This window comes from Salvelinus namaycush, chromosome 20 (assembly GCF_016432855.1).
Source record: "Salvelinus namaycush isolate Seneca chromosome 20, SaNama_1.0, whole genome shotgun sequence".
NCBI classification, from domain to species: Eukaryota; Metazoa; Chordata; class Actinopteri; order Salmoniformes; family Salmonidae; genus Salvelinus; species Salvelinus namaycush.
In genome coordinates this window covers 29,159,294-29,186,455 of record NC_052326.1, presented here as the reverse complement: position 1 = coordinate 29,186,455, position 27,162 = coordinate 29,159,294, and the positions used below count along the sequence as shown (strand labels likewise).

The window sequence follows — 27,162 nt, the reverse complement described above, 5'->3', positions numbered from 1 at the left end:
TGTGCGTGTGTGCATGCGTGTGTGCGATAATATGTAACTGTGTATCTTTCCCTGCAGGCCAGGCGGTGACGTTCACTAGACAGTTCCTTCTCAGCCCGACAGCTGGTCGTAGACCAAGAGTTCCTGGCGTAGTGGTGATCATTGCAGACAAAAAATCATCCGACAACATCACTGTCCCAGCCAGTGCTGTCAAAGCCTCAGGTAGCCTCACACAGACTGTATAGAAAGCACTAACACACAAGCAGATATACAGCAGCTGCACATCTCTACTAATAGAATCTGCTACCATAATTGTTATCCCCACAGTCCCTTGTCACTGACTGTTTTAAAACAAAAATGTTGTACAGTAAATAAATACAATTCCAATATTTACATGACCGTGTGTGTGTCTATCAGGTGTCACAGTGCTGGCGGTGGGTATAGGTCGGGCGGACTCTGAAGAACTGCGCCAGGCGGTGACAGATGGCAGCACCCAGAACCTCCTATATGCTCGTGATGCCACCCAGCTTGGCACCCTGCACGCCGACCTGGCTGACCTGCTGTGTGGCGTCGCCAGGATACCAGAGGGAGGGGTGAGTTAAGAGTGGGTGTTGGGGAGGTGAGAGAGGTGTTGGGTGTTGGGGAGGTGAGAGAGAGATCCTGTAGATCCCATGATATTGCTGTCAATGTATGCTCTCCCAGTCAGTCAGTGAATCATTGCCAGGGACTCCGTGACAACAATATGGTGGAGTGCGTATGTTGTTTCCTATTAGGGCCCAGTGGCAGAGCCGTGTACCATACAGTGTCCTCGGGTGAGTTACTGTACTGTCCCTCATCCATCCACATACAGTAGCCATCATTACACTATCACCATACCTTTCAATTTGTGTGTGCTCTCTTTTTCATCCCTCTTTGCCCTGCTCTCGCTCTTATCTGTTCATTTTACTCTCTAGGGTGATCGAGGGGAGCGAGGAGAAAAGGTAACAATTGAATTGTTTTAATACCATGCTCTGTAATGTTGTCTTGGAAGCTCTATGGTCAGTAATTGTATCAGTTGTCCTGAAAAGTTACTGACCCTCTGTTACAGGGAGAGATAGGACGAGACGGTACTGACGGACGCAAAGGAGAGCCTGTGAGTCATTCACCACTGAATATTGATCTGTTGCTGGTAGCTCAAACATTAGCGTCTACTTATCATTCACTGAGATATTTAATTGTGTGTGTTCCAGGGTCGTGATGGTTTGCCTGGCAGGGACGGCCCCAGGGGGCCTGAGGGGCGACAGGGTCTGCCTGGCGGGAGTGAGGCCCCCTCAGTTGGTGTCAGAGGGGAGAAGGGGGAGAGGGTAAGTACATACACAAACACTTATACTCAACACTAGTACTGTTGTAGTGTTCTGCTGTATTTACTGTTGTTCCCTCTTCAGGGTTTTCCTGGTCTGGATGGGGGTCCAGGATTGCCAGGGCGACCAGGGACCCCGGGCCCTGGAGGAGTACCGGTGAGTAGTCAGGGACCGCAATCACAGTCAGGGCCAGTCCCAGTGTGTTAATCTAAAACCCAATAACACATGTTGTTATCCTGATGTTCTTATAAGTAGTAAATGGCCAATGGTTCATAGGAGCAGGAGCCTATCTCCTGTTTCTGTAGAGTGAGGCTGCTTGATGTACATCCCCTGGACAGGACACTAGTCTATCGCAGGGCCTAAGCCCCAATCCATCTCTTTAATGCTGAGCAGTGGCGATTCTAGCATGTAAATCTTGGTGGGGAAAACATTTTATAAAAGTGGGATGCATGCCAGCAAAGCCACTACACAACACAACACTAAACAATACATGAATTGCACTATAACGGTGACAAACGGTGCCTATCACCTGTTAGGGCCTACATAAAGCTGTCCCAACAGCAGAGTCCCAACAGCAGTCCCAACACCTTACCACTGCTACACCTGGCTATCAGCGGAGCCTATCTGGCAGTGAAACAGTTCATTCAGCCTCATTTACTGCCTTTTAAAAAAACATAGCTGATATGGCTGACTTGTTTAAACAAATGTGGTTTCTACTGACAATTGAGATGTACAAACTATGGCACAAGGGGACGACAAGCAGATAAGAGGCAATCCATAATTTTGATTAAGACATTAATGAGTGAGCTAGGACGGACGTAGTCAATATAACTATTCAAATCAAATCAAACACATACACATGTTAATGCGAGTGTAGCAGATGCTATGTTAGCAGATGCTATGTTAGCAGAGTGTAGCAGATGTTAATGCGAGTGTAGCAAAATGCTTGTGCTTCTTGTTCCAACAGTGCAGTAATATCTAACAAATAATCGAACAATTCCCCAACAATTACCTAATACACACAAATCTAAAGGGGTGAATGAGAATATGTACATATAAATATATGAATGAGCGATGGTCGAGTGGCATAAGCAAGGTGCAGTAGATGGTATAAAATACAGTATATGCATGTGATATGAGTAATGTAAGGTATGTAAACATTATTAAAATGGCATTATTTAAAGTGGCATTGTTTAAAGTGACTAGTGATCCATTTATTAAAGTGTCCAGTGATTGGGTCTCAATGTGGGCAGCAGCCTCTGAGTTAGTGATTGCTGTTTAGTAGTCTGATGGCCTTAGATAGATAGAAGCTGTTTTTCAGTCTCTCGGTCCCAGCTTTGATGCACCTGTACTGACCATGCCTTCTGGATGATAGCGGTGTTAGGCAGTGGCTCGGTTGTTGTCCTTGATGATCTTTTTGGCCTTCCTGTGACATCGGGTGCTGTAGGTGTCATGGAGGGCAGGTAGTTTGTCCCCGGTGATGCGTTGTGCAGACCGCACCACCCTCTGGAGAGCCTTGCGGTTGAGGGCGGTGCAGTTGCCATACCAGGCTGTGATACACCCTGACAGGATGCTCTCGATTGTGCATCTGTAAAAGTTTATGAGGGTTTGTGTGACAAGCCTAATTTCTTCAGCCTCCTGAGGTTGAAGAGGCGCTGTTGCACCTTCTTCACCACACTGTCTGTGTGGGTGGACCATTTCACCACTGCTTCTCCACATTTGGAGACCTTCTCCACTGCTGACCTGTCGATGGGGGGGTGCTCCCTCTGCTGTTTCCTGAAGTCCACAATCGTCTCCTTTGTTTTGTTGCCGTTGAGTGAGAGGTTGTTTTCCTGACACCATACTCCGAGGGCCCTCACCTCCTCCCTGTAGGCTGTCTTGTCGTTGTTGGTGATCAAGCCCACTACTGTTGTGTTGTCTGCAAACTTGATGATTAAGTTGGAGGCGTACATGGCCATGCAGTCGTGGGTGAACAGGCAGTACAGGAGAGGACTGAGCACACACCCTGTGGGGCCCCAGTGTTGAGTGTTAATTCGAAATGACACAACGACAAGGTTCCAGTTTAACAAAGTTTACTCTACTATATGAACACACTACAAGGTAGCCATTACACTCAAGGCCAGGTCCAACAACGACCAGACTTCCTGCGCATGCGCACTCTTGACTGAGTGATAGCCCCGTAATAACAGAAATATAGGGATACTTAAAACATGAACTTAACAATCTCCCCCTTTTCTTTAAAGACAAATAAAACATCAACAACATAATTAAATGTCCAAGTATTATTCAAGATCCCCGTTACAAATGGGTTGTGTGACAGTTCTTATTTGTATTACTCAAGCTGCCACTTTCCATTACTGAGAGCCTGTAGGAGCGAGAGCCTGTAGGAGCACAAGACCAGATGCTCCTTTTTTAGTCAGACAGTCAGCAAGCTGTTCCTTTGTGGTCTACCACAGAATCCGCTGGATTCTCTGTGCTTGAATAAGTTCCTTGATGCTGCTAATCTCAAAGTCTTTTCTCTGTGACAGACTTGGTTGACTTCACAGCATCAACTAATGAGTAGTTGTCAGTGACACAAACTACAGGTAGGAAGTGCCGTTTTGTCCCACCAGTGATAACCTAGCGAAGCATCACGGAAGACAACTAGTTTCAAAGAGTCATCTTTTCCAACATGCTGAAACTTTTAAAGTCACTTGTTGTGATTTCAGTTTACGAACAACTTTGTTTGCCTCATGAATGGTTTGTACAGTGGCGTGTTTTGTGTTAGATGCCAAGTTGCAACCATCAAACCAGGTCTACTCTGTCTCGCAGCCCATAAAATTTGTCCCATCTTTGACCTCAATTGACCAGCTTCAATTCCACAGAGGGGAATTCCTTTGTACGGCTCTTGAAGAATCCATGTGGATAGGTTGAAGATTCTTGATATAGCTCTCCTGTTGCATCAGTATTTTTCCATCAACTGTAATAAACTCTATGCCAACATAACAAAAATTATCATGCTCCTCACGGCCAACCTAGAAAACAGCTTTGAGGTGTGGAATCACAGTTGAAGCAAAGGTCTGTGAGCCCCCCCAGATAAAGTCATCAACATGACAGGCAAGTACTGCAGTCACATTGCAGTCTTGATCAAGCCAATAGAAGACTGCAGGATCCACTTGTGACATTTTTCCACCTGTATTCAGCATTGTTGCCTTGACTTTGTTGTACCAGTAGAGTGATCCATCTGCCAGTCCATACACACACTTTTTTAGTTTCCACAGTGTTCCTTCACTTTTAGCTTCGGGCGGAGGTCGGATGTGAATGTCCCTTGACAGCTCTGTTCCCTGCAAAAATCCAGATTTGATGTCTATGGAATTAAGTTTCCATTTTTTCTGGCAGATCACTGACATCAGCAATCTGAGTGACTCTGAGGCGCATGTCGGTGAGTCTTTTGGGAGTTCTTTAGCAGCCAGCTCCTCAAAACCTCTAGCCACTAGACGTGCTTTGGGCACTATTCCAGTTAAGGATTCTTTAAGGGTACACACCCACCTTGTTGAGACGCACTTTTGGCCAATGTCTTTGACTTCCTCAAACACTCCATTTTTCCTCCAATTACTGAGCTCATCTAGCTTAGCTGAGTCAAATGACACGTCCTTTGTTTCAAGTACATCATCATTTTGAATGTCATTCTGTTTTTTCGATTTTCCATTGGTTCAATTCTGATATTATCTACAAGTGGCAGGTCAGCTGACCCTGTTGTACCAGAAAGTGTAGCTGGTTCAGAGTACTGCAAGTTGTACCAGTTCTTGTGTTTTGCTTTTCCTGCTCGTCCAATGACGGTTGCTGTATGTGGAATACCACTTTCTCTGTCCGTGTATTTAACAGTTTGTCCAGTTTTCAGATTGGAACAACCATGTTCTCTTAACACATGTGGCTGTTGAATGTTTTCCTCATTTGAACGCTCAACAGTATTACCTGTGGCATGGTTGAAGGTCTCTGCTCCATTTCCTGTGTTAGTTTCGGTGTCCATATCATCGGATGCGACATCTGGTAGGTTTGTGTCTGTTACTGTGTCCTTTTTGTCATTTTCATTAGGAGACTGATTCTCAGCCACAGCCCCTCTATCTTGTTGATCATTTACTTTCCGCAATCTTGAGTGATGCACCCTGACAATCATGCCTCCGTGCCTCACAAATATCACCACACCATCTTGACCAATGACTACTCCCGGTCCTTTCCATTCTTGACAGTCAACTCGTTTATAGTACACTTTGTTTCCAGTTTCGTACTTCTCATCATCATTATTCCCTGAACTGCTGAGTAACTTCTGAAGTCTGTTAACTGTATCATGTCCAAACTGTTTGTAAAGCTTTAACAATACTTTGTGTTTTTCTTTAGTGCTCATGTTCTCTGTGACTGTCAGAATCTTCATGTGCTCTGTGTCAGTCAGAATCTCATTTTTGCATGGACTCTGTGTGATGTCTTTGTCTAAAATGTTTACACAATAGTGGCCTGAGGTAGTAAGTTCAAGAGTCACTGGTTGTTTAAACATCACTGCCTTGTCATTTTTTATGTCTAGTACAGCCTCTGCCTTCTTGAGGGAAGCTTTGCTTAATAGTAAGGGGATATCTGTAGGGACCACCTCTGTTTCAATGTGACACTTAGTCTGACCAATTTTTGCTGGTATCTTAACTCTCTTGGTAGATTGGACAATTCTCCCGTCTCCAAATTTGAAAGCTCTGTTACTTGGTGTGTCAATCATATTTTGTACTTCTTTCATATTTAGTTCACTGACATAGCTATCAAGCCATTTTGCACCACACACTGTCCGTGTACATGCAGTATCAATCACAGCAGATCCTAAGGATTCAACTATATAAATCTCAGTATCAGAAGCAGATTCATTTGAAAACAGTGTAATGTTACACTGCTCTATCTCTGTGTTTACATTTTCCTCTGTTAGTTTAACTTGTTCATTTTTATGAGGACAGTCTTTAACCCAATGGTAAGTGCTTTGACAAATTGCACATTTCGATCTCCTTCCATATTTGTCCAGTGGATTTGTGCCGGGAAATGGCGCCCTCTTCTGGTTGTCTTGAGAACGTGACTTGTTGGCGCCTTTTCTGTGCTGCTCGGTGTAATATGCTGCGTCACTCACTTGCATTCCATCTGTTATTGGCGCGACAGACGTCTTCTCACCAAATATTCTTTTTAGTGCCGACTTCATAGATGCAAAAGTCAGCACAGTACAAGCAGTCAAAGCCAACTGTTTCTCCCTACCATCTAGACAGGCAGTGTCTAGTAACTTGAACGCTAGCACTGCATCTGGGAGAACCATGTCGTACTTGCGCATCCTATTGTACCTCTGTTCGAAATCAATGATGTAGTCTGCCATTGCAACCAAAATATCTCTCGTAACACTGTCAAAGTTTGAATATGCCTCGTAGGCACGGTCTTTCTCTTCTTTGAGAAATACAGAATCCAGTGCTGTGATCAAAGTTCCCATACCGTCATCCTTGTTCAAATCTTCAACGGATATTTCCAGTGCTGTATCTCTCGCTCTTCCCTCGAGCGATAATACCACCGCAAGTGCTTGCTTTTTCGCGTCCAGATTAGTAACGCGTATCCAGATTCCCAGTTCATTTTTCCAACTTTCGTACGACCTCTTCTCGTCGAAGCGAGGTGGCACGTTGTAGTTAGAAGCCATCCTCTGCTACCAATGTTAATTCGAAATGACACAACGACAAGGTTCCAGTTTAACAAAGTTTACTCTACTATATGAACACACTACAAGGTAGCCATTACACTCAAGGCCAGGTCCAACAACGACCAGACTTCCTGCGCATGCGCACTCTTGACTGAGTGATAGCCCCGTAATAACAGAAATATAGGGATACTTAAAACATGAACTTAACATTGAGGGTCAGTGAGGTGGAGATGTTGTTTCCTACATTCACCACCTGGGGACGGCCCATCAGAAAGTCCAGGACCCAGTTGCACAGGGAGGGGTTGGTACCCAGGGTGTTGAATGCTGAGCTGTAGTCAATGAACAGCATTCTTACATAGGTATTATTTTTGTCCAGATGGGATAGGGCAGCACTTGTTCAGCACTTTTGAAATGTACTGCGACAGAATTCATAACATGGGCCGTTCTTGCAGTGTTTTCACTGTACACCGAGTCAGAACCGTAGGATAAATAAAGGGTCATATAAGCAGACAATGAAAGCTCTTACAATATTCGATGATTACATTTCTCAAAAACAGGTTATAGGCTACATGTGCACCACCAAGTCAGAACAGTAGGCAAAATTAACCTCTACGGGATCGGTGTCGCCCCCCGCGGGACAGTTGAGCTAACATGCGCTAATGTGATTAGTGTTACGTTGTACGGAAGAAGAACATTTCCTAGGACATAGACATGGGCAGAAAGCTTACATTCTTGTTAATATAACTGTACTGTCCAATTTACAGTAGCTATTAAAGTGAAAAAATACCATGCTATTGTTTGAGGAGAGTGCACAACAACAAAACTTTTATCACGGAAACTGGTTTGATACATTCACCTCTGAAGGTAAATAATATACTTACATTCAGTAATCTTGCTCAGATTTTTCATCCTGAGGGTCCCAGAGATAAAATGTAGCATCGTTTTGTTTGTTAAAATCCATTTTTATATTCAAAGGTAGGAACTGGGTTCTACAGTTTGAACCCCTGCTGTTCCACAAACCTCAAAGTTTTTCGTTTCAAATGGTATCAAGAATATGCATATCCTTGCTTCAGGTCCTGAGCTACAGGTAGTTTTAGGCAAAAATTGAAAAAAATGACCAAATTGTCAGGGTGAGGCACATGGGTTACTAACAGCTTACTACTCAACATACACTTAGTATTACTTTGTTAGCTACAGTATACATATCTCCCTGGCATATTACATAATTTATGAAGCAGCATACAAGACATTTTTGTACTCACCTTGTTGTGCTGTGTCATCAAACGTTGTCATCAAAGTCTGGGGGGGGGGGGGGGGAGGTTGAATCATAATGACGTCAGTGATCTTCAGTTCGTAGCTCTAGAAAGAGGCCTGTGTTCCGAATGTACAATTCCGAGTTGGATGAAAGTTCAAAACATATTTTCTCAGTCATAGCTCATTTTTCCAGAGTTCCCAGTTTTTTTGAACTCACTAAATTCAGATTTTGCAGTTCCGAGTTAACAGTTGTTTTGAGCGTGGCACAAGTCATGCTTCATTGACAGCATGGCCAATGTTGAATGTTTATAATTTTAAACTAGGTAAAGAGACCCTTAATCTTAGACCACACAGCCACTCCACTGAATAACAGGCTAATGATTGCTTTGCAATGCTTGCAGTTAGCCACTGATTCCTTCCAAACCACTCATTGTTGAATTAGCATTTTCCAACTTGTTGTGTAATGTTTATGGCCAACGAGCACCAATACGTTTTATCTATAATTTCTCTTCATTATATATCTTCATATGACAAGGATTTGCCAGTAGATTGTCGACTTGATTCATGATGACTGCTAGCTAAGATTTTGAAAGTATCAGTCCAGTCAAAGCTACTGTAGATATGTGATTTGACATAATTTTATCTGTGGCCAATGACCTTGAGCCTTCTTGGGTGGGCACTTCTAATGTAACTCTATGGCAGCACCCAAGGGGCTTGAATTTTTTAGCTCTTCCCTTAGACTTAACTGTGACGTAGTGTCCCCATGAGTGACAGAACACTGAGCCAATCACCGCGCAACGCTCCGTATTTTCTGCTGGCTTGCCCCACCACCACAGAAAGCACTTAGCTAGGCTGAATCACCTGCATTTTGGAGCTGCCTTACTCAAGAAAACAAAAAAGAGACCATGTTTGTATGCAGATTTATTATCTCAATGATATATATATTTTTTTACATTGTTTGAAAACTTATATTTGACACGTGTTAATGCCAAAATAACATGCAAAACAGGAAAGGCCAAATAATGTGGCGCTCAAAACAGGCTCTGCCCCACCTGCTCTGAATGATGGTTCACCACTGATGCTGAGTGCCAAGCAGAGAGAGCAGCTGGTTCCATTTTTTGGTATGACTCGACCAGGGATCAAACCCTCAACCTTTCAATCTCAGGGCGGACACTCTAACCACTGACGCTGAGTTGTTCCAACCTGCTTTAGACGTTGTTTAACTATTTTGCTATTTTGTCTTTTTCAGGGTTCACAGGGGCTACCAGGTATCAGAGGAGATCCTGTGAGTATCCCCCAGCAATACCTATGTGATCTGTTTATACTGTATCTAGCACTTATGTTTGTGTGTTGTTGTATTGTGAAGTCAGATTTTTGATGTTTTCTCTGTGGCAGGGTGATCCTGGGGTTAAAGGAACATCAGGGACAAAGGGTGACAGGGGCGACAGTGTGAGTACAGCACACCTCTTTTTCCTCAGTAAACTATATGTTGTAAATGATTGGAGACAGGTGCAGGAATTCATAATAGGGTGGATTTAATACTCCACCCAAAATATACAACATGCCATGAAAAGGCACGGGGACGAAGCCCAAAACAAACACGTATACAAAGACACAGGGATATAACCCAAACAAAAGAGCAAGGTTAAACCTCTAATAAATACACAAGACGAGACCTGCAATAACAAGTGCACAATACACGCAGCACGAAAGCCGAAATAAAAAAGAACAGGTACTCACAGACCAATGGACATGGGAACAATAACTGACAAGACAATGGTGAACAGAGGGCACATATATACAATTACTAATCAGGGGAATTGGAATCAGGTGTGCGTAATGAGACAGTTCAGTGACGCCTAGAGTCCGGTGACGCAGACCTCCAGAACTGGTGCACAGAATTAGCAGCAGGACTGGGGGAATCTGTGACAGTATGTCATCCCATCTGCTGTTTGTGTGTTCGATGTTCACTAAGCTGGTTCTCTACTGGTGTTTCAGGGTGAGCCAGGGTCGGCTGTTTCAGGAGGAGGTCTGCCTGGCAGGAAAGGAGAACCAGGGGTCCCAGGATTACCAGTGAGACCGACACACACACACACACACACAGTCAGACACACACATGCACGTGTGATTGTAGGTCAAATTCTCTTCAGTTGAATGAAATCTTTGTGATGATGAATGATATTTCTCTGTTACCTAGGGTACCACAGGGCGTCCAGGAACTGACGGGGCCAAGGGCTTTGTGGGACCTGCAGGGATCCCAGGACAGGACGGTCGCCCCGGGATACCAGGTGCCCTTGGCCTCTCCATCAAGGTCAGTTACCCTGGTCTGGTCCTTGACACACTAACTAGTGAACAGACCACATGGGAAGAAAGACACTAATTCAAGTAGCATGTAACCTGTATGTATACTGTGAATATCACGAGTGGCCACACGGGGGAGAAAGAAACTAATTCAAGTAGCCTGTAACCTGTAAGTGTAAGGACCGACGCCGGACAGGAGAAGCAGGTACAGGGAGTCAAACATTTAATAGGGAACGGACATTGAACACGACAGAAACGGCGTCATCACACGGGTAAACAAGGACATATGACAAACATCAATCCCGAAGCAGGGAACAGAGCTAGGGAACAGACAGATATAGGGAAGGCAATAACACAAGTAATAGAATTCGGCTGAGTCCAATGAGCGCAGATGCGCGTGATGGGGAAAGGCAGGTGTGCGTATTGATGGTGGCTTGATTGCGTAATCCTGGGGAGTCTGGCGCTCGGAAGAGTGGGAACAGGCGTGACAATATGTCAAATCAAATGTATTTATATAGCCCTTCTTACATCAGCTGATATCTCCAAGTGCTGTACAGAAACCCAGCCTAAAACCCCAAACAGCAAGCAATGCAGGTGTAGAAGCACGGGGGCTAGAAAAAACTCCCTAGAAAGGCCAAAACCTAGAGAGGAACCAGGCTATGAGGGGTGGCCAGTCCTCTTCTGGCTGTGCCGGGTGGAGATTATAACAGAACATGGCCAAGATATTCAAATGTTCATAAATGACCAGCATGGTCAAATAATAATAATCACAGTAGTTATCGAGGGTGCAGCAAGTCAGCACCTCAGGAGTAAATGTCAGTTGGCTTTTCATAGCTGATCATTAAGAGTATCTCTACCGCTCCTGCGGTCTCTAGAGTTGAAAACAGCAGGTCTGGGACAGGTAGCACGTCCGGTGAACAGGTCAGGGTTCCATAGCCGCAGGCAGAACAGTTGAAACTGGAGCAGCAGCACGGCCAGGTGGACTGGGGACAGCAAGGAGTCATCATGCCAGGTAGTCCTGAGGCATGGTCCTAGGGCTCAGGTCCTCCGAGAGAGAAAGAGAGAATTAGAGAGAGCATACTTAAATTCACACAGGACACCGGATAAGACAGGTGAAGTACTCCAGATATAACAAACTGACCCTAGCCCCCCGACACAAACTACTGCAGCATAAATACTGGAGGCTGAGACAGGAGGGGTCAGGAGACACTGTGGCCCCATCCGATGATATCCCCGGACAGGGCCAAACAGGAAGGATACTGTGTACTGTGAATGTATACTGTGAATGTCACGAGTAGACACACGGGGTTGGAAGAGAGTTGCTACTCATTTCGCAGGCACCTCATCAGTTCAGGTTCAATTGAAGTTACTCCCAAAAACATGCCCCTTTTCAAAAGTGCTTAGATGGTTCAAACTTCGGGTGATGGAAGTGCTGTGAGGGATGTTCATACATATTTTACTTCTTCATGTAAAATGTATCCTAACCTTGAGAATAACCCCCAACAGTCTGTCTGTGATATGATAACGTGGAAAACGAAAACATGATTAGATTTCTAGGTTCTTTTCATGTGTCATTTAAAAATGATTGGTTCTGTTGAGATGTATAAGAGTGACCTTAGGAACCTTTCTCTCTCTTTTAATATCTCTGTCATCCTCCTCTGTATCTTGTAATTTTCCACCTGATCGTACCCTTCCATCGGTTTCCTTGACAACAAGATACTCTTCAGACTTAGAGGCCTTGATATTTCGTCATAGTGCAGTAGACGGGCAGTGTGATTGTGTGCATGTCTGGGAGTCTAATGTATTCCTATACTGGGATGTATGATATAGCGTCTGCGGAACAACAAAGCTCAATCACTAATCATTTCATTCTTTCTCTCTCCTCTCTCTTTCCACCCTTTTAGGGAGATAAGGGCAGCACAGGAGAGAGGGTGAGTCATCCAGTGCTGTTCCCAGCTTGTCTTGTAGATTCATTGCAGATATCTCTGTAGGAATGACAAGAGGATAATGATTGTCACATCTATTTTATTTCTGTCTGTCTGTGTGTTTGTCTGTCTTGCTTACAGGGACCTCCAGGAGTGGGCAGTGGCTCGGCTGTAAAGGGGGAGAAGGGATCACCGGTAAGATTTGTCAATCACTGGACATGTGTCATTTGTGTGTCTTTGTGTATGTGTGTCTGCATTTGCATCGTGCTGATCTCTGGGGTGATAATTATACTGTCTAGGGCTGCTACGGTGACCGTATTACCGCAACACCGGCAGTCACGAGACATGATCGTAGTCAAATTCCATGTGACATGACAGTTGTCATAGTAACTAGGCTTCTCCAAAACTGTGCTCTGATGCCGCTGATGGTCGTTAGAAGCCTACCAAACTTGCTAACGGCCAGTTGCTAATGGCCTGGAACTCAGCGCTCTCTTGTCCCTCTAGTCTAACCACTCTGACATCAATGCAAATGCAATTGAAAAATCACATCGAACACTTCACCTGTTGCACAGCGAGAGCCAGCTCCTCATAGCTGGTTGATGCATGGAATTTAAATAATTGTTCCTAGAAGCCCATGTTGTGCAAAATTTCTATAGACAATGCAATTGCAAGAGAAAATTGTTTTTCTTTTAAAAAACGAGGATCTCATCAGCTTTCTATAGGCTAGGCCTACTATATTTATTCTTCAACTTTTCTAATATTAAGCACATTGCTTCCCTTTACAACCGTAGTAGCCTACCTGGCTGGCAGGAAAATGAACTGTGGGAAAAGCGTCCTCCATTTGCTATGCAAGTGCATGATAATGGCCCACTCTAAATTAAAACTAATTTCACACATACAGTACCAGTCAAAAGTTTGGACACACCTACTCATTCCAGGATTTTTCTTTATTTGTACTATTTTCTACATTATAGAATAATAGTGAAGACATCAAATCTATGAAATAACACATGGAATCATGTAGTAACCAAAAAAGTGTTAAACAAGTCAAAATATATTTTATATTTCAGATTCTTCAAAGTAGCCACCCTTTGCCTTGATGACAGCTTTTGCAAATTTGGCCTGCAGGCCGCCAGTTGGGGAACCCTGCTATAGGCCTAGGACCCCTGGAACCAGGTTGGAGAGCCCATAGCCTACAGAGCCTAGTGAAACGTGTTCTTATGAGCCCAGTCATCACGTGTGAAAACAGTTTTGACTGGCCACTATTTCAGAGGATCCCAGCTTTTTCGTGCTGCTATATTTATTGCTTAAATTTAAGCACATTAATCCACTTTACAATCGGTGTAGCCCACCTGGCATATTGAAATGTGCTGGAAGCACTTCCTCCATTCGCTATTCGAGTGCAGGCTACAGATGACATGTTTTTTTTTGTTGGTGGGCCATTCTAAATAAAAAATAATTCCACACATACACTGAGTGTACCAAACATTAAGAACATCTGCTCTTTCCATGAGATAGACTGACCAGGTGAATCCAGGTGAAGGCTATGATCCCTTATTGATGTCACCTGTTAAATCCACTTCAATCAGTGTAGATGAAGGGGTGGAGACAGGTTAAAGAAGGATTTTAAGCCTTGAGACAATTGAGACATGGATTGTGTATGTGTGCCATTTATAGGGTGAATGGGCAAGACAAAATATTTTGGTGCCTTTGAGCGGGGTATGGTAGTAGGTGCCAGGCACTCCGGTTTGTGTCAAGAACTGCAATGCAGCTGGGTTTTTCACATTCAACAGTTTCCTGTGTGTATCAAGAATGGTCCACCACCCAAACGACATCCAACCAACTTGACACAACTAAACATTGTTGTCAACATGGGCCAGCATCCCTGTGGAATGCTTTTGACACCTTGTACAATCCATGCCCCGACAAATTGAGGCTTTTCTATTTCTATTTTATTCAGCTATGTTCAATTGTTTTCCTCTTACTATAAAATAATATAAAATAATGCTACTGGACTTATAAGCAAATCTTGTCCGGCTAAATTAACTAGTGTAGCTCACAGCCAAATGGCATAGCCAGATCAGGGCCTAACATAAGGACAACTCATACTAATCTGTTCTTCTGAAATAGGCTGCATGTTTCTTAAGACCTGCCTAAACTAAATAATGGATTATTGTGATGGTGTAGGCTATATTACATTGATGTATTAGACTTTTTAAAATTCCAAAGGTCCGCATCAGCAGCTTGTAGTCTATGCATGGAGGCCCGGAGATGCTAAACACGTTGATGTTAATTAACGGTCTATTACTGTAAGAACGGCAGTTATTTGCATTACCCGATGACATTTCATGACCGCCACAGCCCTATTCGTGTCTCAAATCAAATCAAATCAAATTTTATTTGTCACATACACATGGTTAGCAGATGTTAATGCGAGTGTAGCGAAATGCTTGTGCTTCTAGTTCCGACAATGCAGTAATAACCAACGAGTAATCTAACCTAACAATTCCACAACTACTACCGTATACACACAAGTGTAAAGGGATAAAGAATATGTACATAAAGATATATGAATGAGTGATGGTACAGAACGGCATAGGCAAGATGCAGTAGATGGTATAGAGTACAGTATATACATATGAGATGAGTAATGTAGGGTATATAAACATAAAGTGGCATAGTTTAAAGTGGCTAGTGATACATGTATTACATAAAGATGGCAAGATGCAGTAGATGATATAGAGTACAGTATATACATATACATATGAGATGAGTAATGTAGGGTATGTAAACATTATATTAAGTGGCATTGTTTAAAGTGGCTAGTGATACATTTTTACATACATTTCCATCAATTCCCATTATTAAAGTGGCTGGAGTTGAGTTAGTATGTTGGCAGCGGCCACTAAATGTTAGTGGTGGCTGTTTAACAGTCTGATGGCCTTGAGATAGAAGCTGTTTTTCAGTCTCTCGGTCCCTGCTTTGATGCACCTGTACTGACCTCGCCTTCTGGATGATAGCGGGGTGAACAGGCAGTGGCTCGGGTGATTGTTGTCCTTAATGATCTTTATGGCCTTCCTGTGACATCGGGTGGTGTAGGTGTCCTGGAGGGCAGGTAGTTTGCCTCCGGTGATGCGTTGTGCAGACCTCACTACCCTCTGGAGAGCCTTACGGTTGTGGGCGGAGCAGTTGCCGTACCAGGCGGTGATACAGCCCGACAGGATGCTCTCGATTGTGCATCTGTAGAAGTTTGTGAGTGAATTTCTTCAGCCTCCTGAGGTTGAAGAGGCGCTGCTGCGCCTTCTTCACAACGCTGTCTGTGTGGGTGGACCAATTCAGTTTGTCCGTGATGTGTACACCGAGGAACTTAAAACTTACTACCCTCTCCACTACTGTCCCGTCGATGTGGATAGGGGGGTGCTCCCTCTGCTGTTTCCTGAAGTCCACAATCATCTCCTTTGTTTTGTTGACGTTGAGTGTGAGGTTATTTTCCTGACACCACACTCCGAGGGCCCTCACCTCCTCCCTGTAGGCCGTCTCGTCGTTGTTGGTAATCAAGCCTACCACTGTAGTGTCGTCCGCAAACTTGATGATTGAGTTGGAGGCGTGCATGGCCACGCAGTCGTGGGTGAACAGGGAGTACAGGAGAGGGGTCAGAAAGCACCCTTGTGGGGCCCCAGTGTTGAGGATCAGCGGGGTGGCCCGTCAGGAAGTCCAGTACCCAGTTGCACAGGGCGGGGTCGAGACCCAGGGTCTCGAGCTTGATGACAAGTTTGGAGGGTACTATGGTGTTAAATGCTGAGCTGTAGTCGATGAACAGCATTCTCACATAGGTATTCTTCTTGTCCAGATGGGTTAGGGCAGTGTACAGTGTTGTTGCGATTGTGTCGTCTGTGGACCTATTGGGTCGGTAAGCAAATTGGAGTGGGTCTAGGGTGTCAGGTAGGGTGGAGGTGATATGGTCCTTGACTAGTCTCTCAAAGCACTTCATGATGACGGAAGTGAGTGCTACGGGGCGGTAGTCATTTAGCTCAGTTACCTTAGCTTTCTTGGGAACGGGAACAATGGTGGCCCTCTTGAAGCATGTGGGAACAGCAGACTGGGATAAGTTATTTAGTCTGTCTGGGAGCAAGACATCCTGGTCCGCGACGGGGCTGGTTTTCATTTTGTAATCCGTGATTGACTGTAGACCCTGCCACATACCTCATGTGTCTGAGCTGTTGAATTGCGACTCTACTTTGTCTCTATACTGGCACTTAGCTTGTTTGATTGCCTTGCGGAGGGAATAGCTACACTGTTTGTATTCGGTCATGTTTCCGGTCACCTTGCCCTGGTTAAAAGCAGTGGTTCGCGCTTTCAGTTTTACGCGAATGCTGCCATCAATCCACGGTTTCTGGTTTGGGAATGTTTTAATCGTTGCTGTGGGTATTACGTCGCCGATGCACTTTCTAATGAACTCGCTCACCGAATCAGCGTATTCGTCAATGTTGTTGTTGGACGCAATGCGGAACATATCCCAATCCACGTGATCGAAGCAGTCTTGAAGCGTGGAATCAGATTGGTCGGACCAGCGTTGAACAGACCTGAGCGCTGGAGCTTCTTGTTTTAGTTTCTTTTTGTAGGCTGGAAGCAACAAAATGGAGTCGTGGTCAGCTTTTCCGAAAGGAGGGCGGGGGAGGGCCTTATATGCGTCGCGGAAGTTAGAATAACAATGATCCAGGGTTTTACCAGCCCTGGTAGCACAATCGATATGCTGATAGAATTTAGGGAGTTTTGTTTTCAGATTAGCCTTGTTAAAATCCCCAGCTACGATGAATGCAGCCTCAGGGTGTGTGGTTTACAGTTTACATAGAGTCAGATAAAGTTCGTTCAGGGCCATCGATGTGTCTGCTTGGGGGGGGATATATACGGCTGTGATTATAATCGAAGAGAATTCCCTTGGTAGATAATGCGGTCGACATTTGATTGTGAGGAATTCTAAGTCAGGTGAACAGAATGACTTGAGTTCCTGTATGTTGTTATGATCACACCACGTCTCATTAATCATAAGGCATACCCCCCCGCCCCTCTTCTTACCAGAAAGATGTTTGTTTCTGTCGGCGCGATGCGTGAAGAAACCAGCTGGCTGCACCGACTCCGTTAGCGTCTCTCGAGTGAGCCATGTTTCCGTGAAGCAAAGAACGTTACAGTCTCTTATGTCTCTCTGGAATGCTACCCTTTCTCGGATTTCATCAACCTTGTTGTCAAGAGACTGGACATTGGCGAGTAGTATGCTAGGGAGTGGAGCACGATGTGCCCGTCTCCGAAGCCTGACCAGAAGACCGCTTCGTTTGCCCCTTTTACGGCGTCGTTGTTTAGGGTCGCCGGCTGGGATCAGATCCATTGTACTGGGTGGAAGGCAAAACACAGGATCCGCTTCGGGAGAGTCATATTCCTGGTCGTAATGATAGTGAGTTGACGTTGCTCTTATATTCAGTAGTTCCTCCCGACTGTATTTAATGAAACCTAAGATTACCTGGGGTACCAATGTAAGAAATAACACGTAAAAAAACAAAATACTGCATAGTTTCCTAGGAACGCGAAGCGAGGCGGCCATCTCTGTCGGCGCCGGAAGTAGCTGTGTCTATGGTTTGATGTGTGTGTGTTACCATCATTTATGTATTTTGTTGGTTTCAGGGTTCTGATGGAAACCCAGGAGCTCAAGGTCCCAGAGGACTTACAGGACAACAGGGAGCCAAAGGAGACAAGGTTGGTTGTGTTGTGTGGTCTGTGTGTGTGTGTGAAAGAGAAAGTGTGTACTGAGTGTTTTTGATGTTTCAGGGAGCGAGTGCAGAGGGGTTGCCAGGACCGTCTGGGAAGGCAGGAGAGCCTGGTGACCGGGTAGGACACATATTCACATGCATACATATCTGTTACATATCATGTGCAGTATATTCCAACAGTGTAGTATTTGTGTGATTTAGGGTCCCCGTGGTTCTGCTGGAGGCCTTGGAGTCAAGGTAAGACAATACAAAACATTAGATACAATCTCCATATTTGGGTCTAGAATTGATGAAACAATTGATATTTGGGTGGATGGATGACCCTGCTCTCTCTGTCTTCTCAGGGGGACCGTGGCCAGCCAGGTGAGCCTGGATCACAAGGTGACAGGGTGAGTAAGGATAGAGACCCTTTAACCCATTTTGACTCCTGCTGTTAAACTGGTGTGTCTGCTGTGGGTTGTAACTGACTTGTCTTTCCAGGGGGAGAGAGGACTTGCTGGCTTGCTAGGGGAGAGGGTGAGTACAGTACCATGCATTTGGTTATGCTTCTTTTCACTGTGACCTTGTTCATGACCATTAAGCTAGATATTGTACAGTTACATTGTAGGAATATCACACGTGTTTTACATGTTCATGTTTTCACTAGTATTCATCCTCACTCACTCACTTCTACTCCTACACTGAACCGAATCCATTAATATTAGCATGAAGGTCACAGGTATTCGAAAAGCCTGCTGAGAGCCGTGCCATGCAGTGTGTTGTCCTGACCACACTGTGGCGCTGTGTGTTTCAGGGGGAGAGTGGACAGCCAGGCTCTACAGGGGCTCCAGGCCTGAGGGTGAGTAACTATATCTTACTGTACCTCTATTGGTCTCTCTCTTCATGGCATATTTACATTTACATTTAAGTCATTTAGCAGACGCTCTTATCCAGAGCGACTTACAAGTTATTTGGGTCATCTTCACACCATGACCCACCACTATTGATTACTGTCATTTAGTTATAGGATTTGATTATACAAGCTACAGCTTTAGAGAATTGTGATATTTTATCAGCATTTGTGAGTGTGTGAGTCATGTGTGTACGTGTGAGTTAGTCTGTGTTGATTTGCTTGCAGGGTTTGCCTGGCACCAGTGGACTACCAGGGGAGAAGGTGAGACTAACGCAGTCTGACTGACTCTTTGATCAATCGAAGTGAATCTCCACAAAATAAACATGACTGAACAATGTAATGTAATCACAACAACCACATCAACTAAACATAGATGAACATTAGATAAAAACATCCTAACTTCTGTCTCCAGGGCAGCGAGGGCGCTAAGGGAGAACCTGGCCGGAGTGTGAGTCACCTCATAGCTACATGATTTATTTTGATGCCTCATGGTTAGATAGACCGATATGATTAATATTACATGGATATGATATCTCATCCTCTGTATCATTCTACACATCCAGGGGCCAGGCTTAGGTGGGAAGAAAGGTGAACAGGCAAGTTGCCCACTTTGACTTCCTCATACTGCAATGGTTGATATGTTGATGTACTGTACACAGTAACAATGCTTTCTCCATAGACTCATTCTCTCGTCCCCCTCTCCTCTCCTCCCTCAGGGTGAGCCGGGTCTGCCAGGTCTGGAGGGGCCCAGGGGCCAGAAAGGCGAGCCAGCCCAGAAAGGTGAAAAAGTGAGTTGGTACCCACAGGGTACATGATAGCGCGCTGCATGAAACTGGCACTGCTTGCCCTTGGGTGGTGTGTGTACAGGTGATTTAACGATGCTCTCTATGCAAGTGGGTATAAATGTTTCCTGCTGTTCATCTCTCTTTATGCTCCTCACTGTTTCTCATTCTCTAATTTCTCTCTCTCTTGCATTCTTCCAGGGTCCCCCAGGTGCTGGCACTCCTGGCCAGGCTGGACCTAAAGGAGAGCAGGGGGATCGGGTGAGTTCAGATGAAGCTGTGATCATGTATCAATCTTTATCTAAGCTACAAACCAAATCTCTTTGATAGATGTGCAGAAAGCCTCAGAGGTACAGTATATATTGTAAAGTATATATGTTTTATTCAATGAGCTTCTCTGTGTAGCTGATTACAGATGCTCAGCATGTAGGCCATGTCCTACACACTGACATGTCCTTTTCCCTCTAGGGAGTCCCTGGCTTAGCTGGAAGACTGGGGACCAAGGTGAGACACGTGCCTTGATTGGCTTTTGCCCTTTTATTTTAACTTCTATTTAGTGTTTATGTTGCAACAGTGTTGTTGTTTCATGAAGTACCTTGTAAGTAATTATTGTCTTTCTAACAGTAAAACTATTGTGTCATGTGAGTCCAGCTGATCTCAATGTGTTCCTCTTGGTGTTGTAGGGAGACCCAGGTGACCCAGGAGAGAGAGGGGAGACAGGACGAGCTGGACCCGCAGGAAAGAATGGCCTCCCAGGGAAAGAGGTCTGAGACACTACCCCTCTGACCCTTGAGCTTTTCACCTCTGCCAAACCCCTGCATGTTATACAATCACTCACCCACTGCAATAACCGCTGTGACCTGTTTCAATACTGGTCACTCACTGCGCTAACGTCCTGTTATCACTCTATTACTGCTACTCTGTTATAACTCTGCAACTATTGTCTTACTGCAACTATTGTCTTGGATTTTCTCTTCACTACTGGGCCATTACCGTGTTATTTCTACAGTTCAGTCAACCTTCAGTATGTTATACAATACTGTACCACTGAAGGGAATGAATGTACTATTGCCATTCCAGTGCAACTAATTACTGTACTAATACAGTTTGTCTATTCTGACCTCTTTGTTGTGTAAGTGTTGTTATGATGACCTAACCAGTCCTTTCTATCTCTCACCCCTGCCCCTCATACCCTGATGCCACTAGAGGTACATCACTAATGACTTACTGCAACTACTTTTTGCACTAATACTAAAACAATACTACTACTACTACTACCAACTAAGTCTACTTCAAGTCTGGATATATAGCACTACTTTTACCATTGCCCTATGTGATGTTGTGGGGTTCTTGTTTAAAAGTTTATGTGTTTTGACTGTGTCACTGTGGTCAGCGGGGTCTTCTTCCCATGTCATGGGCCTGAATTATGGATGACTGTGTTTTACAGGGAGCCAAAGGAGACAAGGGCGACGAAGGCACTCCCGTAAGTCACAATCTCTCCATCCATCTCTCTCTCACACACTCTTATCTACCGTAGTTCCATCTGTTCCATTCAAAGTTTTTCATGTTTGAATGCCACTTCTCCCTCTCTGGCTCCCATTCTCTGTATTAGATAAAGCATGCATTAACTGAATTGGTGAATGAGAGATGTGTATCGTCATATGATTTAGTCACGCCTCAGACCCTCCTTTCATCTGACAAGGGATTGATGGAGACTAGAGACAAGAGCAGATGCATCGCATTTGTCTGTTTCTATGTCTTCCTCTCCTCCTTCTCCCTCTTCCTCTCCCCAATTGGTCTCTCTCATCTTCTCTGTTCTTCTCTCCTTCCACCAGGGGGAGTCTGGTCTACCAGGGAAGGCAGGGGAGAGAGGAGTACGGGTGAGTAGTCACGAATGTGTCACAACTATGAAATGTAAAAATATTCCCTTTTATGCCCTATTTTCAGAATGGTCTCGCTGTACTGTATATGGTGACTGGTCACTAATGTAGGACATGATGAACCACAGGAAACCTTTCTTACGTGATCTAATGTTTTGAGGACAGATGAAACCCTGATGAAGACAGCATAGCTGTCAAAACTTTGGTTAAACCCATTTTTGCATGGGTGTGCAGCTTTTATTTTTATTTTCTAAGATGTTTTCAGGACTGCCATGGTAACCAAGCACATAATCTGTGTGGTTTTGTCCCCCGTTCTTAGGGTCTGGCGGGTCAGCCTGGGCGAGCAGGGGAGAAGGGAGACCTGGGAGACTCTGGAGCGCACGGACGCAACGTGAGACACATGTTTATGTGACAACGTGACACCCCTCTGACAGTTTGATCTGATATACTGTCTGTGTCTCCTGTGTAATAGTTATCGAGAGAGAGGATGACATGTGGGATGCATGTTTGTGACACCTGTCTGTCATTCACATGACACTCTTCTGCCAGATTGATCTGATACTGTCTGTGTCAGTATTTGTGCTGGTTTCTGTGTGTAATACAGTAGCAGTGAGTCAGTTGGTGTCTGTCTGTAGTGACGTGTGTGTGTGTGTGGTGTGTGTCTTCCACAGGGCAGCCCAGGACCTATTGGACCAAGAGGAGAGAAAGGAGCTGAGGTCAGAGGTTAATCTGTTTGTTGTCTTATCTCATCTGACATAATAGTTCCAATCTACACTGATTAACAACACTGTTTGTTGACACAATAGGGAGCTCAAGGCCTCCCAGGACCTCCAGGGAACATGGTGAGTCCTGATAAGATTCGAACTCTTTTTTAAAATAATAATATGGTAATTTATCAGAGGCTAAATGCAACACTCAGTCAACACATATAGCCTCTGTGGGAATCATACCAAACAAATGGTGTTACGAGCACCATACTCCAACTGAATAAGCCATCAGAACCACATACCGTAGCTAGTTGGTTATCTAACACCCACTCTACCCATATATCTCTCTGTTTGTCTATCTCTAACTTCTACAGCGTGATATAGAGCAAAAGCTTAAAGGAGAAAGAGGAGAAAAGGTATGTAACACAGTAAAAACACATTTTTGTATGTATACAGCACAGCTCTCTCTCCCAGTCCACCTAACCGCCCAGTGTCTGATGTCACTTCCTGTGTCTAGGGGGATGCTGGCGATCCGGGAGAGCACGGGGGCAAAGGTCAGAAGGGCGAGACAGGGCCCTCAGGGGCCACTGGGCTGCGTGTGAGTAAGACCATCCTTCCAAATCTAGTATCGTTGAGAAGCTTGAGCTTCCTGGCTAGTATACTGACCCGTGATGTCTGTCTGTCTGTTTGTGTGCTGTGGTGTGTGTAATTCTTACCCTGTGTCTTCTCTCTGTCTCACCTGATCTGTTGTTGGTGTGTAGGGTCTTGAGGGACAACGTGGACCTTCAGGGGCAAGAGTAAGTCACAGTCTGTCTGTTTCTGTCTAATCACTCTTTCCCTCTCTCTCCCTCCCTCTATCTCACTCATTGCACTTTTTTCCTATTTCTCCAGGGTGACACAGGAGAGAGAGGAGGCCCAGGAGAGAAGGTTTGAACAACACACTACAGTGACTTCTCACACAGGCTGATTTTCAATTGGACCAATTGGACTCCAAACTGGCTGGTGATTGGCAGGTTACACTGTCCTTCATTCCACCGGATCCTGTTTCCCAGTCTGCAGATTCCCAGTGGGATGAAGCGCAGTGGGGCCAGCTCACAGCATCATCACAGCCTACAGAAGCACTGAATGAAAGACACAACATACTGCTGTATACACACATACTGTACATCCCAAAAAATACCTTACCATCATAATTTCCAAACAATGAACTAACTCTGAGTAATGATGCTGGAGCACTGAAAGTCTGACACAGTAGAGTAGAGTAGAGTAGTATGCTTTGTAAATTGTATTCAGGTCCAATACAAACCCAGTGCTGCTCTTATTCTGATCATACTGTATGCATCATGCGTGTTCCTCTCTGTAGGGTGAGAGAGGTGCGTCTGGACTGGATGGACGCAACGGTTTGGATGGCAAACCAGGGGCACCAGGACCGGCCGGCCTGAGGGTCAGTACCTCTGTCTCTGTCATTACTTCAGCTGTAAAATACTCTGAGCATTACATAAGCATTACTGTGTCTAGATGTCTCTCAATAATTTCCCTTTGATGTTACAGGGAGACACAGGGAAACTAGGGGATCCAGGAAGAGATGTGAGTACCATTCATCCCTCGGGGTGCACAACCCCAGTCCCAGAGGACTGCACTCTTGATGGTTTGTGTGTTTCTCTGGCACTTTCATTAGTCTGTTAAAGTCAATGAGTGGAGCAAGTTGAGAATGTTACCATTTGCCGAATCTGATCCTTGGAGAGGTCCCATTAAGAAGTGAGAAAGGCTTCAGGCTAGTGGAGGATTCTCTATCTGTCTGGAGAATGGCGCTGGAATGTATAGCGGCTGTTTTACGGGCTCCTGACCAATTCTGCTATTTTTGCCCTGATCTTAACTTTTTTTGTAGATAATGTTTCCACCATCATTTCCTATGACCGAAAATAGCTTCTGGACATCAGAACAGCGATCACTAACCTCGATTTGGATGAAGATTTCTACTTCAACGAGTCGGTGACACATGACATACTGCTCACCCCGGGCCAGGCCCTAATCCCCGACACTCAGAAGATAAAGAGACGGCGATATAGAGGCCGACGTGCAGGCATCCTGATGAAACTACGGCGGCAAATTAATAAACCGCCTCTGTCCTCCCTCTGTTCTATTGGCGAATGTACAATCACTAGAGAACAAACTGGACGGGCTCGGTTTGAGACTATCCTATCAACAGGACCTGAAGAACTGTAGTATTCTATGTTTCTCACAAACTTGACTGAACAAGGACAAGGCAACACTGAACCATGCGTGAGAGCACCAGCTGTTCCGGATGACTGTGTGATCACACTTTCCGTAGCCGATGTGAGTAAGACCTTTTAAACAGGTTAATATTCACCAGGCCACAGGGCCAGACAGATTAATTACCAGGATGCATACTCAGAGCATGCACTGACCAGCTGGACAGTGTCTTCACTGGCATTTTCAACCTCTCCCTGATCCAGTCTGTATTACCTACATGTTTCAAGCAGACCACCATAGTCCCTGTGCACAAGAACGCCAAGGTAACCTGTCTAAATGCCTATCGCCCTGTAGCACTCACATCTGTAGCCATGAAATGCTTTGAAAGGCTTGTCTTGGCTCACATCAGCACCATCATCCCAGACACCCTGGACCCACAGCCCCAACAGATCCACAGATGACACAATCTCTATTGCTCTCCACACTGCCATTTCCCACTTGGACAAAAGGAACCCCTACATGAGAATGCTGTTCATTGACTACAGCTCAGTGTTCAACACCATAGTGCCCTCCAAGCTCATCAATAAGCTAAGGACCCTGGGACTGAACACCTCCCTCTGCAACTGGATCCTGGACATCCTGACTAGACATCCCCAAGTGGTGAGGGTAGGCAACAACATCCACCACGCTGACCCCCAACACAGGGCCCCTCATAGGTGCATGCTTAGTCCCCTCCTGTACTCGTTGTTCACCCAAGACTGCGTGGCCTCGCAAGACTCCAACACCATCATTAAGTTTGCAAACGACACAACAGTGGTAGGCCTGATCACCGACAACGATGAGGCAGCCTATAAGGAGGAGGTCAGAGACCTGACAGTGTGGTGCCAGGACATCAACCTCTCCCTTAACGTCAGCAAGACAAAGGAGCTGATTGTGGACTACAGGAAAAAGAGGGTCAAACATGCCCCCATTCACATGCTTTAGTGGAGCGGGTTGAGAGCTTCAAGTTCCTCGGTGTCCACATCACTTAGGATCTATCATAGTCCAAACATACCAACACAGTCATGAAGAGGGCACGACAATGCCCCTTCCCCCTTAGGAGGCTGAAAAGATTTGGCATGGGCCCTCAGATCCTCAGTTCTACAGCTGCGCCCTTGAGAGCATCTTGACTGGCTGCATCACCGTTTGGTATGGCAACTGCTTGGCATCTGACCGCAAGGCGCTACAGAGGGTAGTGTGGACAGCCCAGTACATCACTGGAGCCTCAATTACCTTGTCCCCTACACATCGACTCGGTACTGGTACCCCTTGTATATAGCCAAGTTATTGTTACTCATTCTGTATCTATTATTACTTTTATTATTATGGGTTTTCTATTATTTATGTTATTTTCTTTCTCTCTGCATTGTTGGGAAGGGCCGTAAGTAGGCATTCCACTGTTAGTCTACACCTGTTGTTTACTAAGCATGTGACAAATAACATTTGATTTGCTATGATTTAGATTTGATATCTCTATCTCTGTACACTTAGTGTGTTTGAACACTAGAGGATGCTGTGTGGTTTCAGCCCTCACCCCTCCACTCTGTCTGTCTGTCACCAGGGGCTGCCAGGACTGAGAGGTGCACAGGGCCTCCCAGGCCCTATTGGGCCTGCAGGAAATCCAGGCACACCTGTGAGTTTGCAAACGCTCTCAACCACAGACACACACACACACACACACACACACACACACACACACACACACACACACACACACACACACACACACACACACACAAACAGCTAAGCACTTGTCTCATTGATGTCTCATCACCCTAATTGGTATGTTTTAGGGGAAAGCAGGAGAAGATGGAAAACCAGGGGCTGCTGGGAAAATGGTAAGGGATCAGTCAGACCTCCAACATAGCAGGGCATTTTTATACTACACACACACTACAGGCAATCATACCTCTGTTTGTTTAATTACAAACTGAATTGGATGCTATTCAGTGCTATTCATTATGACCCTTATCACCAGTGAGTCCTATGTGTCTCTGTCTATCTGTGTGTAATTACCATTAGATGTGTTTATCACATCCTCTGGTGAAAGTGCACTGATCAGATGGGAATGTGAGACTTTTATTCCACCTGAGTGGCTGTGCTGCATAATGATTAAGTGTGTCCCAAATGGCACCATATTCCCTATATAGTGCACTACTTTTTTAGTATTGCCCATAGGGCTCTGGTCAAAAGTAGTGCACTATGTAGGGAATAGGGAGCCATTTGGGATGTAACCTGTCTGTTTTATAGTGTTAAGCAAAGAGGTAATGGGATGACCAGACAAAGCACCGGCAATACATTATCTATCTGACTGAGAGGCTCTGCTTGATACAACAGCATGCTGAGCTTTGATAAATGCTCATTTCAGCGTTGTTATTATGGTAAGTTTGTTATTGTGTTG

At 45.0% G+C, this 27,162-nt stretch overlaps 1 protein-coding gene across 1 annotated transcript in view; it reads left to right on the top strand.

The window, feature by feature from the left end:
• LOC120064745 (collagen alpha-1(VII) chain-like) overlaps positions 1-27,162 on the top strand; it is a 100,484-nt gene that overhangs the window by 30,187 nt on the left and 43,135 nt on the right. The window contains exons 25-53 of the mRNA XM_039015360.1: positions 58-201; positions 397-572; positions 933-959; positions 1,067-1,111; positions 1,209-1,322; positions 1,432-1,475; positions 9,509-9,544; positions 9,655-9,708; positions 10,258-10,332; positions 10,457-10,570; positions 18,162-18,233; positions 18,449-18,484; positions 18,592-18,628; positions 19,041-19,085; positions 19,365-19,400; positions 19,552-19,587; positions 19,856-19,927; positions 20,123-20,182; positions 20,390-20,425; positions 20,605-20,685; positions 21,369-21,404; positions 21,757-21,801; positions 22,121-22,192; positions 23,026-23,106; positions 23,270-23,305; positions 23,872-23,952; positions 24,060-24,095; positions 26,323-26,394; positions 26,555-26,599. Of these exons, the coding sequence (XP_038871288.1) occupies positions 58-201; positions 397-572; positions 933-959; positions 1,067-1,111; positions 1,209-1,322; positions 1,432-1,475; positions 9,509-9,544; positions 9,655-9,708; positions 10,258-10,332; positions 10,457-10,570; positions 18,162-18,233; positions 18,449-18,484; positions 18,592-18,628; positions 19,041-19,085; positions 19,365-19,400; positions 19,552-19,587; positions 19,856-19,927; positions 20,123-20,182; positions 20,390-20,425; positions 20,605-20,685; positions 21,369-21,404; positions 21,757-21,801; positions 22,121-22,192; positions 23,026-23,106; positions 23,270-23,305; positions 23,872-23,952; positions 24,060-24,095; positions 26,323-26,394; positions 26,555-26,599 (1,844 nt within the window). The remainder of the gene's footprint in view (positions 1-57; positions 202-396; positions 573-932; positions 960-1,066; positions 1,112-1,208; positions 1,323-1,431; positions 1,476-9,508; positions 9,545-9,654; positions 9,709-10,257; positions 10,333-10,456; positions 10,571-18,161; positions 18,234-18,448; positions 18,485-18,591; positions 18,629-19,040; positions 19,086-19,364; positions 19,401-19,551; positions 19,588-19,855; positions 19,928-20,122; positions 20,183-20,389; positions 20,426-20,604; positions 20,686-21,368; positions 21,405-21,756; positions 21,802-22,120; positions 22,193-23,025; positions 23,107-23,269; positions 23,306-23,871; positions 23,953-24,059; positions 24,096-26,322; positions 26,395-26,554; positions 26,600-27,162) is intronic.